Source organism: Propithecus coquereli, unplaced genomic scaffold (genome assembly GCF_000956105.1).
Source record: "Propithecus coquereli isolate 6110/MARCELLA unplaced genomic scaffold, Pcoq_1.0 Scaffold56, whole genome shotgun sequence".
Taxonomy (NCBI): domain Eukaryota; kingdom Metazoa; phylum Chordata; class Mammalia; order Primates; family Indriidae; genus Propithecus; species Propithecus coquereli.
Genome location: NW_012151507.1, coordinates 3,065,007 through 3,081,739, shown reverse-complemented (window position 1 = coordinate 3,081,739; position 16,733 = coordinate 3,065,007). Strand labels below are relative to the sequence as shown.

At 37.3% G+C, this 16,733-nt stretch overlaps 2 protein-coding genes across 2 annotated transcripts in view; one reads left to right on the top strand and one right to left on the bottom strand.

Moving 5' to 3' along the window:
• LOC105821086 (chromosome unknown open reading frame, human C1orf112) overlaps positions 1 to 6,771 on the bottom strand; it is a 42,029-nt gene extending 35,258 nt beyond the window's left edge. Inside the window, exons 1-5 of the mRNA XM_012657713.1 lie at positions 6,661 to 6,771; positions 3,646 to 3,685; positions 2,300 to 2,388; positions 727 to 831; positions 111 to 251 (exon numbers count right to left, since the gene is read on the bottom strand). Coding sequence (XP_012513167.1) covers positions 111 to 251; positions 727 to 831; positions 2,300 to 2,388; positions 3,646 to 3,685; positions 6,661 to 6,771 — 486 coding nt within the window. The remainder of the gene's footprint in view (positions 1 to 110; positions 252 to 726; positions 832 to 2,299; positions 2,389 to 3,645; positions 3,686 to 6,660) is intronic.
• Positions 6,772 to 6,992: 221 nt separating this feature from the next.
• On the top strand, positions 6,993 to 9,488 carry METTL18 (methyltransferase like 18). The gene is made up of 2 exons (XM_012657740.1): positions 6,993 to 7,047; positions 8,117 to 9,488. Exon 2 carries the CDS (start codon positions 8,323 to 8,325, stop codon positions 9,442 to 9,444), a length of 1,122 nt encoding a protein of 373 aa, XP_012513194.1. The 5' UTR covers positions 6,993 to 7,047; positions 8,117 to 8,322; the 3' UTR covers positions 9,445 to 9,488.
• Positions 9,489 to 16,733: the final 7,245 nt, after the last annotated feature.

Below are 16,733 nucleotides of genomic sequence, written 5' to 3'. Positions count from 1 at the left end.
TATTCCAATAATACAGGCTCAAATGTAAAATCTTGCACAAACACTACTTTACTCAGCTTTTTTTGCCCTTGATTCTATGCCATTGAGAGAATACTTAGACCTTTACTCACCTTACAATGTACAAATGTACTTTTGATTATATGAAGGACTGAGGAGGGGAGACTATGAATAGTTTCTAGAATGATAGATTCCTGTGTGGCACAGACATGCTGAACGCATCCTGTAAGAGCTCCTAAGAGCTGCACCATTGTCTGGAAATAAGGAAAGAAGTTTCATTCAGAACATATTTTTTGTGCACTGAAAAGGTTTCAGACAGTATGCTGGATGCTAGGGATACAGTGGTGAACAAAACAGACACCTTGTTCTTCTTTTCACAGAACTTCGGTCTATCAGAACTACAAATATTGAAACAACTATCTAGTCGTTTGGAATCCTAACCCAAACTTCAAAGCACGTGGCAGGTGTTATACACATATGCCTTGAAATTATAGGTAGGGCATGCTATCTTCATGATTTGTTTTCTTATAAGAGTTTAGATATTTACTCAGCATGAAATTGTATAAAAAATTCAGAATTCATGTTTCTGTATTTATATCTTTAAATCTATAAATTTAATTCCAGCACTAGGGCATTACATAAAGAATACATGACGAATCAATAACAGTATAAAAATTCTCACACTTTTAAGCTCCTTCTCTCTCCTCCTTTCTAATACATTTGACTTACTTGTAAAATATTCCTTAGAGTGGTCTGGATTTCTAAATTTTGGCTTGAAAGTCCCCTGGCTTGACTGGTTAATTCATACATCATGTCATCAAATAATTTCACAGTCTGTGAAAACAAATCGGGTTATAAATAGGAATAATAAAAATCACTAGGAAATAAATCTTTAAAGAAAAGAACACAATAGGATGATTTGATTTTGCATTTAGTAACACCCATAGGATATTGTCTAGCCTAACAATTATACCTAATTAAGTAGAAAGCATATATAAAAAGTATTTCTACAATACAATCCCTTTTTTAAAAAGCCTCTTACCATTGAAGATCACTCAAAAATTTAAAAAAAAAAATTTTAAAAAGCCTCAGACAGAAATTGATTTATTTTCCATTTCTGTGGTTTGAATCTATTTAATAGCATTAATTTAAAAAAAAAAAACTCAAACTTCATTTTGGGGGAATGCAACCAATATAAGTACTACTTTTTGCATGATAAAAGATGACCGTCTTGACCAATCAATATTCATATGGGCATTTATAAGGGTGTTTTCTAGAAGTAGTAATTAATTTGTACTGAATCTATTCATTTACATTCTAATCAGTTCCCCTTTGTGACCAAGATACACTTCCTGGATTAGGGGTACAATATGTGACCTCACAACTAAGCCTTTTATCTGTTAAAAGTTAGCCATCCTAAGATCTTAATACTCAGATCTTTCTAAACAATTTAAATGGGCTAAACGTTATAAGAATAACAACACAGTCGACATCACTATGTAAAGAGGATATTGTTTCCCATAAGCCTGGTAATGCTCAACATCCTGTTTTCATCTGCGTAAGTCCTGGATCTTTTTCTGGTGGACAACAACAAATTCTAAGAAACTTTTCAATGGAGAATAATCAAGTGACTATGAGGAAAAGAAAATTTTGATGATTATCTGTTTAAAAGCTAAATTTAGATATCCATTTCAATAAGAGAAGAAGTTATCACAAATAAATCTGTTTCATTTTGGTACCAAAATAACTTTAGTTCCCACCATTGAAAAAAGTATGACTGTCCTTTTCAGAGAAAAAGTATACTATATATCTAAAAAGTAACAATGCAGTCTGTGAATTTAGTGTTTTCTTAGTTACTTGATTTTACCAATATTTCAGCTTTTTTAATTCTAAGACTTCTTTAATAAATTTTAGCTCCATTTTTCCAGACACTGAAATATAACAAGTATTGACAAACACTACAGAGAAGATAAAATAAGGCTTACCTAACTTTATCACCTATCCGAAGTTTCATTTAATAGTTTTCAAACACAAGAGTATTCAAAATTAACTACAAATAATTTAAATTCAATTGGTAAAGGATCTACACAATCTGAAAATGTTTTTAATCACTTAATGATCACGTTAACACCACCATATTCTTACATGAGATCTTTTTTTTACTACTACTTTTATTTCGGATGTTTGATACATTAGAAAAACACAGCCACATTAAGAATAAATTATTTAAATAAATTATTTAAAACTAAGGCTAGATTTTAGCAACCTTTATAAAATGTAAATCAAGGTAACAGTACTATACCTTTGGTAATGCTTGTGAAAAGAAAGTCTGTTCCAATGTCAAGTAGTTCATATGAGGTAAAAACATTTCTACAATAATCTTCAAAATTTCTATAAAGCAAAATAGTGATATATTTTTTAAAAATATTAAATGTCAGTCAACAAAGGCCATTGCCCTTTACCAAATGCAAGAAAACTACCAAACTAAAGATTTGTATGGTTTCAAAATGCTTTATTCTATGTAGAAAAACTATTATCTAATAGCAAAAATTATCTATAATAGAAAAAAAAGGAAAGGAAGGAAGGAAGGAAGGAAGGAAGGGAGGGAGGAAGGGAGGGAGGAGAGACAACCTAAATATCCAAAAATTGACAACCAGTTAAATGGATGCGGGTACATCTATTGAATAAGATCCACCTTCATTAAAATGATATTTTAAAACATGACAAAAAGATTCCAAGATAGTATAATTCCAATTTTAATACACATAAACATATACATACAAAGAATGATAGACAGGCTGGCAGGAATGTATAGGAATCTATTCTCTAATCTGTCACAGGATTAAAAATAGCATAGGAAAACAAAATAAGAAAACAAGAAGAAAGTTTTTTAAAAAACAAAAAAAGGAATGAAAATAAAGCTATTCTCATCAATATCTTAACCATTTCAGATTAGTGGATATTTTATAATCTTTTTCTGCATGTTTCAATTTTTCTACAATGAACAACTTTTATACTCAAGATAAAAAATTGTTACTTAAAAGAAATTAGACCCCAACAGGCAACATAGATTCAAAATTATGAATATTGTACAACCAAATGAAATGTAAATAGAACAAGCTAAATCGAAGTATGAATAAACTGAGCAGTCTAGTCTTACTCTCAATATCCTCTCCTGACCAAAAGAGTAAATCTCATCAAGTAACACCAATGAAGACGAAAATGAGAACGTCAACTTTCTCTAAATGACAAATTTGTTATCACTTAGACAATGAGCTTTTGGCAATTAGGAAATATTTTCTAAATGACAGAAAACATGTTAGAGGCTTAAGGTTATTAAGTAGACTGCAAATTATGTTTCACATAGGTCTAACCACAATTTAACATTTATAATTTACAATGTGCTTATACATAAATCATCAACAGGACCCTTTTGGTATCTACCTAAAAAGGAATTTAAAACTTTAAGCACTGTAATTTGAAGGAATTTGGACATTTTAAGTAACTGAAGGTTACGGAGGCTATAACATAGAAAATGATTAAATCAGAAGGGAATACAAAACTGTAAGGTCATATCCATTGAAGTATGTGGGACTCAGACTTCAATGACATCAAAGTAAATCATGCAATTAAAATAATTTTACTTACGAATATGCTCAATCCAACTGTCAGAATGCTGATACAAAGAGTAAGATAATTAAAGAAGATATTTGTATCATAGTAATAGAATATTCATTACTGAGAATAAATTAAAAAATGACTCAACTCGAAATTTAAGCAGTGATCCATAAGAATTTGAAATTAAACTCAAATTACTGGCCTAATTTTGCTTTTAAAAACTTAACATTTATTAGGTAAACAAACAGTATTATGAAAATACTGTAAGGAAATATTTTCAAAATTGCTCAGGACAAACTCGCCTTTTTAAACCATGTATAGTCATGAAATATTTTTGACAGATGAGAAACAGTGCTATAATAGTCGATGGACTTCTGGTTTCTGCTACAGGAAAGAAACTTCTCATCATTTCTACAGTACTTTATATGTATGTCTTCAGTCACTCATCACCTTTTATCTTATTTTCATGTTACCTGCATACCTATCTTACCAACCTCATCAGACTGAAATTCTTCTGCACATAGCAGGAGCTTACAAATACGTGACAATAAATTATCCCATGTCCAAAAGTTAACAGTAACCACATTATAAACTACACACTTATACACCATCAAGAGTAATTGTTAGAAAAGTTTTACTGTAAAAATATAAGAATCATCAAATACGTCCATAAGAAAAATGAATAACTCATTCTACCACCCTATGGATTGATTCCTCTTCTGAAATCTTATTTTGCATATATATTTTTGAAGACAGCAATTCCCTATCTACACAAAAATATATTTGAGAAAGGTATTATTCAGCAGCAATCAAAATGACATGTAATCCTTAAACCATTTGTTCAGTGGGGTAGAATTTGCTTTATGGAAAAATTTCAGTAAAGCTCAAAAAATTCTATCTATTCCAAAATTAACCATAAGTTATGATTACATAGACATGCAGGTAAGGACTGGAAAAATAATACATAAAACACAAAACATGAAAAGAAGTGGGGGATGGGATTGTGGATTTATTGCAACCTTTTCCTACATTTGTTCAAAATAGTGAAGATAAACCACCATAAGCCGAAAAAAATATTGTCTAATGACACTTCCAAGCATTTTTAAAACATGAAATATTTTTAGCTCTCTACTGAATGCTATGTGCCAGGCATTGTTATAGGTGCTGAAGATAACGCAGTGAGAAAATCAAGCTCCTGCCTTTATGTACTTTACAGTATAATGTGGAAAAGTGGAAAATAAAGCAAATTAGATAATTTCTGTTAACAATAAAATGCTCTTTAGAAAACTAAACAAGACAATATGATAAAAGTGTAACAGACTGGGTTTGGGGCAACTACCTAAGATTGAGGGCTCTAAAAAGGTCCCTCTAAGGAGGTGATATTTGAGCTGAGACCTAAATAAGATGTACAAAAGGTTGGGAGATCAACTTAGACTGAGCAAAGATCCTGAGGTAGGTGAGCCTGATGTATGTGTGGATAGAACATAGTTAGCTAGGTATGAGAGAAGGGTGTGGGAGCTTTGAAGGTAAATTTGGATTTTATTCCTAATTTGTTGAGAAGCCACTGCTTTAAAAAGGGAAGTGACATGATCTATGGTTTTCCCTCTGAACTTTTTTTGAAGAATGGGATTACTAGAGGACATGACCAGAAGGAAGTTATTGATAGTCCAGGTGAAGGGTGTTAGGGGTTGGGAATCAGAGTGGTAGCAACGGGGATGGTGATAAGTGGATTGGTTCAAGTGGAGTCAGAAACAATTAAACTTACTGATTGGGTGGGAGAGAGAGAGAAAGAGGATTAAAGGTTTTGGTTTGTAAAATCATTTACTTTGATGAAGAAAACTAGAGGAAGAACAGGTTTGGGTTGAGTCAAGTTTGAGATGCAAAGCTAGGTGGGAATGTTGACTTTCAATTTAATGAAGTGCCCCTATAAGCTTGAGAGGAAGAGGAATCATGTTCTTCATCTTTGCTCCCCCAAATCCTATCACCATGCCAGATACACATTAAATACAGATACACATTATGTACCCAGCAAATGTTTTTGAGTAGGAAATGGTTATTTGTTTCCAAGTTGAAACTCCCTGAAAACAGCAATTCCCTATCTACACAAAAACTATAAAAGGGCTTTGGTACCTTCTGAATTTTGCTAATGACCAGGTGAATGACTTCCATGCAATGGTAATATTTAGTTATGATAGGCTTTAGCTGTGAAAAATTATTTGTGCAGCGTCAAAACTTTTTCAAGTGAAGGTCATTTTTTTCTTTTAAGGGTAGTTTTATGTTGAAGGTGAGTTTAAAGACATAAATTTATACACATACACACACACACACTTTAACATGAAGGGCGAGGATTCCAGGCACGTTTACAACCACAAAGGCACGAGACTAATAAAGAATCGTCTGCACCTGAACAACAGAGGCATTAAACACCACAAATCCTGCAGATGAAATGCAACAGTTAGAAGCAACTCTTTCTAAAAATAAAAAAAAGGAGGTCCGAGAAGGGAAGGGGGGAAAACAGTTTTATTTACTGAACATCTTCCAAAGATTTGACATCACAGAACTACATCGTTCAATTCTTAAAATGCTGAGAAAGGTAGTATTCATATTCACCACCCGTCTTACAGGTGATAAAAGCTCAGAGTATCTCGCTTTATTTCACCCATCTTTTAAGGGCCAGAGATAGCCTTAAGCTCAGGCCTGAGTCCTGGCCTCCCCCACTGTCTCCATGCAAAGTATTTACATACACGTCAGTGTCACGAGTACAGAAAAACTTAAAGACGCAGAGCAACGGAAGAAAACGCCACATCCACTCCCAAAACCTTAGGTCAAAACACGTCTGCGAACCCTTCCAGAAACAAAGCCTTCGATTTGCCCCGGTTCTCGCTCACCCTCCATTCCCTCACTGTTCATCCCACTCATCAACAAAGAGAGAGTTCAGGCCGCAGCAACGAAACACGGCCTGGCGGTGGGTTTGAGTAGACGGAGGAGAAAGGTTCGCGAGCCGCCCCACACCCTTCTCTAGATGGAAGTGACAAACAAGGATATAAGGAGCCGGGGCAGAACGGACGGCAGTTCCCGACGGCATAGCTCCTCTGGCCAGCTACTTAATTCTTCCAGGGGAACCGCACTCGCCGGCACAACGCGCTCCTGAGACATGGTCTCTCCGAAGAGCCCAGCTTCAAACTACTCCCGCCAAGCCGAGACCGGAAACTCCCATCGTCCCGGCAGCCCTTGCGAGCTCTCCGTCGGCTACAGACCATAGAGAGGACGCGAGCTGGGTTCCTTGGTGAGCCCTGTTCGCTCACGGCCAGGAAGGAAGCAGGGCTTGTCTGGCCCTCGGAAGACTCGACTCACTGGTGCGGAGGAAGCGTCCGGACGCCGGGTTGCTCAGCTGAGTGATCCCAAGACTTTTCAGCCGGCGAGCATCTCCAGGTGTGGATCGTAGTAAACATTACATTGAGATGGGGAGGTGAGAGCCGGAAGTCCCTAGGTTTGCTACCCGTGGGGTTTTTAGATTGCACTTCTGGGGTTAGGTTTGACCTGGGACCTGCAGCCGGAAATAACTGCGAGCCCTGCAGCGTGTTGGGGTAGACACTAGGCACATTCCTACCTGCTTAACCGTCGTCGCCCTCTTTGTACAGCTTGTGGAAGGGGAATAAAAATCCCACTTGCCAGAATTGTGCAAATTGAAGCAGATGGTATAAAGTGTCGAGCACAGTAGATACAGAAAAGATTCTCGATAAAGTTGTTTCCATTTTCTACAGGCCTTTCCAGATGGTGAATGCAGTGCCCTTATTTTGTATTTGTCCTGCCACCTAATTAGTCTTTGCTGATTACTCCCCAGTTGTCCCACTAACGTACCTTAAGGCTCCTGGTCTGGTGTAAATGTCTGTAGTGAAATTCATCTTTTGGTTGAATTTACACACACCAGCCCATCCATACCTGTGCATGTTTTCAAAGGGATGCTCATTTACCAAAATAAAATCTTGAACTTCTGTTATTTGAGACAGTAAAAGACAGAAGTGAAGAGATTCTGGAAGTTTAGTGGGTGACTATGTTTGGGCGCAGTCAGGACAGCTGAAAGATACCAAGTAGCTAGGCTGTCCTGTCTGAAAATCTTTGACTTTATGTTTGTTCTGGTGGTGGTGGCTGCTGCTGTTGTTCTCGTTTGTTTTAATAGTTTATTTTCTACTCCACCTTTTGAACCTCCAAGTTGTGTGTGTGTGTGTGTGTGTGTGTGTGTGTGTGTGTGTTTCCAAATCTCTTACCTCTCTCTCCCCCCCTACAGCTTTTTTAGAAAAGGTAGCCTGTCTATGGCCGTACCACCCTAAACGCGCCTGATCTCATCTGATCTTGGAAGCTAAGTCAGGCCTGGTTAGTACTTCGATGGGAGAAAAGGCAACTGTATTGGGGGGAAGGCAGGCTGTTTCATATTAAATTTTAGTAAAATTGTAACATTTTGCTTTAGTCATCATTTTCTTTCTTTTTTTTTTCTCTCCAGGGCTAAATCGAAGAAGAGCAAAGACCTTCCAAACTCAGTTGGAAACATCTCTAAGTATTTGTTACAGTGTATAAGGAGCTAAAGGGAAAGTGGCCCCGACGACGCTAATTGAACAATTGAGGCAGGTTTATCTGTGTCATCAAATTCTATCCAGAAGTTGAAGAATATTTCTATAAATTTAAGGATTGTGGACATTTAATAAGAAAATGACCTTTCAATTTAATTTTACTATAGAAGACCATCTGGAAAATGAATTAACACCCCTTGGAGATGGAGCTTTGATGCTGCATTCCTCAAAGGAGCTGTCGGTCTTAGAAAGTCAAAAAGGAGAACAGAGGGACAGAAAATGTTCTATAGAACAATTTGACTTGCCTCAGGATCACTCGTGGGAACATAAGTCAGTGGAAAATGCAGCTTCTTCTCAAGACACAGACAGTCCACTCAGTGCAACTATCAGTTCAAGTCACTTAGACGCACATGAAGAACAGCCCTGCTTGAGAATTGCCAAAGAGCATGCTGTGCCTAAAGATTTAAAGAAAGTGTTAGAAAATAAGGTCATAGAAACATTACCAGGTCTCCAGCATGTTAACTTACTAGCAGTTAAAACCATCTTGTTGAAAGACAACTTCCCTGGAGAAAATATAGTTTCAAAAAGCTTTTCTTCTCACACTGATCTGATTACAGGTGTTTATGAAGGAGGCTTAAAAATCTGGGAATGTACCTTTGACCTCCTAGCTTATTTCACAAAGGCCAAAGTGAAATTTGCTGGGAAAAAAGTGTTGGATCTTGGCTGTGGATCAGGGTTGCTGGGGATAATTGCATTGAAGGGAGGGGCCGATGAAATTCATTTCCAAGATTATAATAGTATGGTGATTGATGAAGTAACTTTACCTAATGTAGTAGCTAACTCCACATTGGAAGACGAAGAAAATGATGTAAACGAACCAGATGTGAAAAGATGCAGGGAATCAAAGGGAGTACAAGAACTATATAAATGCCAGTTCTTTTCTGGGGAGTGGTCTGAGTTTTGTAAGCTTGTACTAAGCAGTGAAAAACCCTTTGTAAAATATGATCTCATTCTCACCTCAGAAACCATTTACAATCCGGATTATTACAATACTTTGCACCAAACATTCCTTAGACTATTAGGTAAAAATGGACGAGTACTTTTGGCCAGCAAAGCACATTATTTTGGTGTAGGTGGAGGTGTTCATCTCTTTCAGAAGTTTGTAGAGGAAAGGGGTGTATTCGAGACTAGAACACTCCAAATAATTGATGAAGGATTAAAGAGATTCATAATTGAATTGACTTTTAAGTGCCCTAGTTAATGTTCATTGAGTGTCCTAAGTGAAATAAACACAATGACCAAAAATTTGTATGTTCGCTTTCTGTTTCACTATTATTTTTTTCTGAAAATTTTATGTTGTTCATTTAGTTTTGCTTATCCAAATAATAGGCCAGCTATCAATATGTTAGCAACCTTCATACTTAGTAAGTGAGACTGAGAAAATATCTCAACATTTGATGAACTCTCCTGCGAAATCATTTTGTAGGAAAGTCCTCTGTTCTCCACCTTCATTCTGTTTGACCTCTCTACTACCTTTGACATTACACAAAATTGTTCCCAGCAAATCCTGCCATTTCTTATCTGAAGTTTGTGAATTTTTTCCCAGTCTTTGTTAGTCCCTTGTTCACATGAAGTGCCTAGTCAGATCACCATGCCATTAATTCTAATGGCATGCATAATATGCATCACTAAATGGTACCGAACCTAAATATTTGGTTGAAGGCCTTTGGTAACTAGGAAGAAGTTCTTGTTTCATTTTGTTTTTTATATTCATTTACCTTGTTTTAATATAATAAGGATCAGGATGCTGAGCTGTTGAATTCACACTGAGATGAGGAAACAAAAGGGAGTCTGTGATAAAAAGTGATAGAACTTAAAGTACTTGAGGTTAACCCTGGTAGCCAAGTAAGAGACCCTAGGGTCTTGGTAGAAGGAAAAAGAATAGGAAAAGAGAATTTCAGATTCTGGGGAGTAGAGACTCCTCACCAGTTGTTAATATAGTAGGAAAGAAAAGAAAAAAAAGTATTTTGTTGATTTTAATGCAAAAATTTTCACATTGTATCACATTTGAAATTGGTATCTGCCTTACTGTCTATAACAATAGTATAATTGGAAGCATTTTTTCCTTTCTTGGAGATAACTGAAATAATAGGACATCTTAGATTCAATTAAATGTGATATTTACTGGACACCTACTAACTAGGCATTTTGTATAGCATCTTGCTTAATACTTAATAACCTTATGAGGTGTATGTCATCTCCGTTTTAGTAATGATCATAATAGCTAACAGTATTACCAATACTAATAGCTAACAGTATACTAATAGCTAGTAGCATTTGCTATAGTATGAAGTAGGAGAGTTCTCCATTTGCTAACATTTAATATTCGTAACAGCCCTGAAGTAGGTTCTAATTACTATCCCCACTTTATAGATAAATTGAGACTCACAGAGTAATTTGCTCCCAATCACATTCCTCACCTTGATCCAGAATCTGAATTAAAGTCTTTTTAAAAGTTTTACACATTTTCACCACCCAGTGGTCTCAACCCTAGCAATGCCTGTTTCATCACATAATTCTTAGCACTCTTTTATTATTCTGAAATGAAAGTCAAATTTATTTACACGTATCATTAAAAATTTAAATATATATCCCTAATGTATATATAATTATTTATATATATATCCCTAACTATAATGTGAAGAAAGTACTTTATAATCATATAATTTGTAACCCATCAGATAAATGCACAGATATGGCTACACAAACGACATACAGCAAGATACCTGTCCTTGTAGTACCACTACTGGAAATGCCACAACTAACAATTCCAGACCTACCTATTATATAAAGTAGAACAAATAGGCCCTGACAATTGGATTGGCTAACTGAGGAGGTACAAAGCATTGGACAAAATCCCATGACACAACAATCAATATCAATGATTTTGAGACAAATGGGCGTCTCTCAATTCTCCAAGATGAAGTAGACTTTCAGTGAGTTGTCATCCAGGAGGCCTGTCCAGGAGTAGCAGAGACACAGGCCCTCACCCGGGGCTCAGGACACAATTTTAGTCCCTAGGGAGGAGGGTCCAGTAAAAGCAGAAGGTATCAAAGCAGAAGCCCAGTCCTGGGAACTAGGTACTTCTGGCATTAAAGATAAATCTAGAAGTAGCAGACAGCCCAAAGAGGACACACCTACCCAAGGTAACTGGCAGCAAGGAGACTTGAGATACAAAATTATGGCTACAAATCCAGGAGAAGGATGCAGAGTAAGCTTTATCATGTAAATAGCTTAACTTAATCATTCAAGGAGCATACATGCTAAGATTATGGATTTTGGAGTCCAATACAGGACTTATAATAGTATCTAGCAGAGTTTTGCAGTTACATTTTGTTTGTTTGTTTTCCTGTTCTGTGGTTGGGCTAGAGTGCAGTGGCGTCATCATAGCTCACAGCAACCTCAAACCACTGGGCTCAAGCAATTCTCTTGCCTCAGCCTCCCGAGTAGCTGGGACTACAGGTGTGCACTGCCACGCCTGGCTAATTTCTCTATTTTTTTTGTAGAGACAGGGTCTCACTCTTCCTCAGGCTGGTCTCAAACTCCTGGCCTCAAGCAATCCTCCCACCTCAGCCTCCCAAAGTGCTAGGATTACAGGAATGTACCACCACAACCAGCCCTAACAGTTTTTTGAAGAATGAGAATTAATATTGAGCATATATCATAGTTCCTATCATATGGTTCTTATGCATAAATGGAAATTATTATTTCGAAGAGTTCTCATAATGTTTAGTCACCCTGTTTTCTCAACCAGATAGGGAGTCCTGCTCACTTTTGTTAAAAATGGGGTTTGTGCCTTTACAGTTTACAAATCCCACTTAAGAATTTGAAGAAACAACTAAGTTCCACACATTGTACTGCCCAGCATCAGTCTCCTCTCTCTCCCACCACGAGTGCATCCTTCCCGCCCCCACCCCTGCTCTCACCCTCCCATCCCTATCCCTCACCTCCCCATCCCTAAATTGCCTTTTTTGGAAGAAAATTACCTCTATTCTGTCATGTCTGCTCAAAGCTTTTCCAAATTCTTTATGTGTGTCTCAAATGTCCTAGGAGTCAAAATCCTTCTAGATGTCTTCTATTCTAGGCTAACTAACTTCTAGTGGCTGCTGAACTTATTTTAAATGGCATGAGAGAGAGTATTCAGGGCGGGGGCATTTGTTTAAGGGAGAACTTCTGCGGAAAGATAGACTAAAGCCTAGAAATTCAACACACACCCAGTGGGCTCCGTGGCACAGCACATTCTCATTAACCCATCTCTAAGCCAGCTTTTTTATTATCATTGCTTTTCCCACCATCATTGTGTTTTAAAAGTCTTCAGGGGGAGATACATTTTCAGAAATTTGCTTTTATTCCCTGAGCTTTCCCACAAATTAAATGCTGTTTCCTGTTTGCTTCGCCGTCTTCAAGCTCCTCTGGATTTTTACAATGAGAATTCAAGAGTCTCTCTCTTCTGTAGAAAATGCCTCAGAGAAACATTTTCTAGGAAGGGTGGTGCAAAATTTGTAAGGCTCTTCATTTTAGTTCCTTTTATAGGAAATGTTGTCAAGCCTGGATTTGAAACATTAAAACAATCACCCTCTTAACTCTGACTGGTTTTCATTTTCCGAAAGTGGTAAAAAAAAATCTAAGTATGTAAACTTCTCCCAAAATGCTTCAGAAGCTCTTTTCTGTCTTGTCTCCTATCATAGTTCAACATAAAGAGAAATAACCTTAGTTAAACTCAAAATCATTAGAGATTCTTATGTCTCTGGTAATTATAATTAGTTTGCTATCATCTAGTACTATCATATAGGTATTTTATCCAATTGCTTAAAATAAATGAGAAAGCCAAATGTAAGAACCTGAATGTAAATTATTTGAACAATAATTGGTTTACAGAGACATCCTAGATGGGCCCACTGTTTGACCATATGTAGAAATGCACACGAAGTTTCCTATTTCTATAGGGTATTTCAGTGATAGGAAGAATTGAGCTTCTTCCAGGTGCTGATTCTTAAGTGCCAGTCATTTGGGTTTAATTTTCTCCCATACTTGGCAATCAAACAGAATTCTGCCCTACTCTAAAGCCCCAACACATTTCCTACTCCATCAAGAATTCACTGAGTACTTACTTTGTATAGAGAAGACAATTTCCATTTTCAATAATTTATCTGTTAAAGACATATATTACTTGTAAATAAAGTTTACACTTGTGTTTCAGAGTAACTCAACACCCTTCTGGTTATACTCCATTTCTCCTGGGTCTTTTATAAAAGCAGCGTTATGAATAGAAAAGTTCCCAAGTATATTTGTGTTTTGTGTGCCCCTTTTACTGTGACTTGTGCGTTTCCTTTGTTAATCAAGGGACTTTGTCAAATTTAATTTATGAAGGGTCAGAGATTAACTAACGGGAAACAGAACAATAGATAACTGACAGCTTTGGACTCAAGCCTCCCAGAAGAAGAGAGATGTATTAAAGCGAGCAAACAAACAAACAAACAAGATGCGACAGAAGAGAGAAGAAAGAGATGAAGAATGATAGAAAGACAGACATGGAATTATATTAATTAAAATTTAGAGTAGCAGAAAGAATGCTGGGAAAGGTAAGATGGTGGAGTCCAAGGAAGAAGACCAAGCAGTTGGGGAAGTCAAGAGGTTGCCTGGAATTCACACAATAGTTGAACTTTTAAACAAGTGACAAGGGGTGGGATTGCTAGTGACTCACGGTGGGTGGAGACAATCAAGGGGCAGGGTTGATGAGAGCCCAAAGAGAAGCACTTGATGACAGCCCAAGTGACCTTGCTGTGCCCCTGACATTTGACAGTTGGAGTTTTGGATTGTGGAACAACAGTACTGAGCTTGATACCTACAACAACCTCCATCCCAGTTTGCCCGAGACAGTCCCACACTGTGTATGTTGTCCCAGTGTCCCATCTCGTTTAACACTCTAGCACTCTCAAAAGTGTATTCATGATGGTCAGCTTCTGTGTACCAATCCTGCGGCACCATCCTTAAGCTTATAATTTTATGGAGTGAGTCATGATTTTTTAAATAATCACTCAATAAATAAATATTAACTTCCAACAAGATGTCAGGCACTGAGCTTCAAAATGAATTTATAAAGTTAAAATGATACAGTCTGTGCTTTATAAGGGCTTCCAATCTAAGAAATAGTAACACAACCAGTGAACCTCTTGTGAGTGTGTTTCACATACTATGCAGGTTTCTGATAGGGTTGTCCTTTTGAGCTATAGGGTGAGACCATATCCCCTATAATGGGGTTGACAGGGGAGAAAGTTGAAGGGGAGGAGGATGGGTGGATCATCTCAGGATGGGGTGACTTGATCCAAGTATCAATCATCTGGTGGTAACTCAGCAGATTTTCAGACAGAACCAGAACTTGGAAGGTTGATCAAAGAACTAGGAAATCTTGCTTCTCTTTTTTTGACTCTGGACTTGAGAATTGAGACAGTTCCTGATGGTGAAGGAACAGATGTCCTCTGCCAAATGTAGGCAGGCTCTGGGGGACCAAAGGCTGAAGACGAATCTCATAAGAAGAAGGTTAGGAAGATACTCTTCCCCCTTTCCCAATTAGAGATTCCCCATCCCATCGGGAATCCCAAAAGCCAGGGATTTTATTTTACTAAGAAAAATGACTAGTTTCCCTATATACATATATTCAAGCAAACAACTAAAATGACAAAGTGAACAGCAATAATGACAGCCAATGTTGGGACAGGGCTAAGATGGAGGAGAAATTTTTGGGGGCCAGTGAGGGAAGACTTCTCAGAAGAGATAACATGTAACCTCAGACTCAAATGTAAATGGATTTTCATCAGACTGATAAGGGAGCAACGTTGGAAGCGTGGAGAGCTGAGTGCTTAACAGGCAGAAGGACTAGCCTGTGAAAAAGCACTGAATTCCAAGAGCAGGTTAATTCATTAATTCATTGACTATTTACTGAGCACCTACTGTCTGCTAAGCACATTTCTAGGTGGCAGGTGAAGGAGGAGATTGTGTGTTTCCAACAGGTCCCAGGTGATGCCAGTGCTGCTGGATTATGGATAGCAATGTGAGCAGCAAAGCCCCAGGTCATTGAACTGTGTGACCTCAGGCAGATAGGAAGCTGGCTCAGTGACAGAGGTGAAGCTTTCCAATTCATTATTTTTTCTGTTAAAACTTGCCATCAATTACATTTCTTCAAAACTTCATTTTACCAACCAAAATTACATGTTTTATGAGCACTTTTAAAAATTGGTATTCTTTTAAAACAGGCTAACCCAGTTTAGTACTTTAGTTTTACATTTTACCAAGAAAGAATTTTTTAACGAGTAAATTCAGTCTTTTAAAAGCTTATCTACACCCACAGTTCTAGGAAAATGCTGCCCTTCCTATTCGTTAAGCAGATGACAAACCTCTGAGTATAAATCCTTGGATTTCACTTATCACACAGAAGGATCAGTCTGGGAAGTGTGCGTGTTTCTCGTAAGGAGGTGACCGTGATGTATTTGAGGTGGGATTTAGGCTGAGGCTGCAGGCTTATTGTAGCCTAGCAGACTGAGGGGCTGATGAATTTACAGAACTCTCAGGGAAAGTAAGGGGCACCTTATAGGCCTGAATATTTTTCATGGGCATCTTTACCCTAGAGTGTTATGACTTTTTGTTGTTTCTTAATCACTAAGGATATCTCAGCACCAGCAACACAGAGCACAGATAGGCATCCGAGGAGGGGGCAGGCAGTGTGCTGTGATGAAAGGCCACTGGAACAGAAGGCAAGGAGACCCAAGTCCGAGACCTGACTCTTGCCCTTAGTAACAGTGTGCATGCCTCCATCAAGTGGCAAGGATCTCTAATAGCTTTCTCTTCAATAAAATGTTGGATAGTATTTGTTCTGTTTATCCCACTGAGCTATGAGTTTCAAATGTAATATTAGACATTAACGTTTCATATAAAGCTGGGACATTATTCTCATTTAAAGCCACTATTCCTGATTCATGTTTCCTTTTTGTTTCCATATTTGACTAAAACCAACTTTTCTAATATTACCGCTGCCAAGATTTAGTTAATTGCTTCCTTTGGTTTATCTCTCTCTAACCAAGGATTGTTCCAGTTTGCTCTTCCTAATTCTAATCCATTCAACCCCTGCCACCAGACAATAGTATTTATAGCACACACATTTCATCCCATCTTTTCCCTGATTAAAATCTTTAACAGCTTCCCATTTTTAAAGACTGTGGCTTCCAAAGTGGGTATACAAGACATCCCATTATAATGTAGGAAGAAATTACCAGATTTTATATTTGTATTAGTTTTAAAATTTAAAATACAAGAAAAAATAACTCTTGATTTATTTCCCATGGCATAAGATACACCATGAGGTTAGTACCATCTCCTAACATTCTGCCAAAATAAGTATCTGTCTTTATTTACATTACTTTAGAATCACAGAAACCACGTTTACAGGGAAGAGGGCTATGAAGTCTTCATAAAAAAGTGGTAAAAATAGGGTCA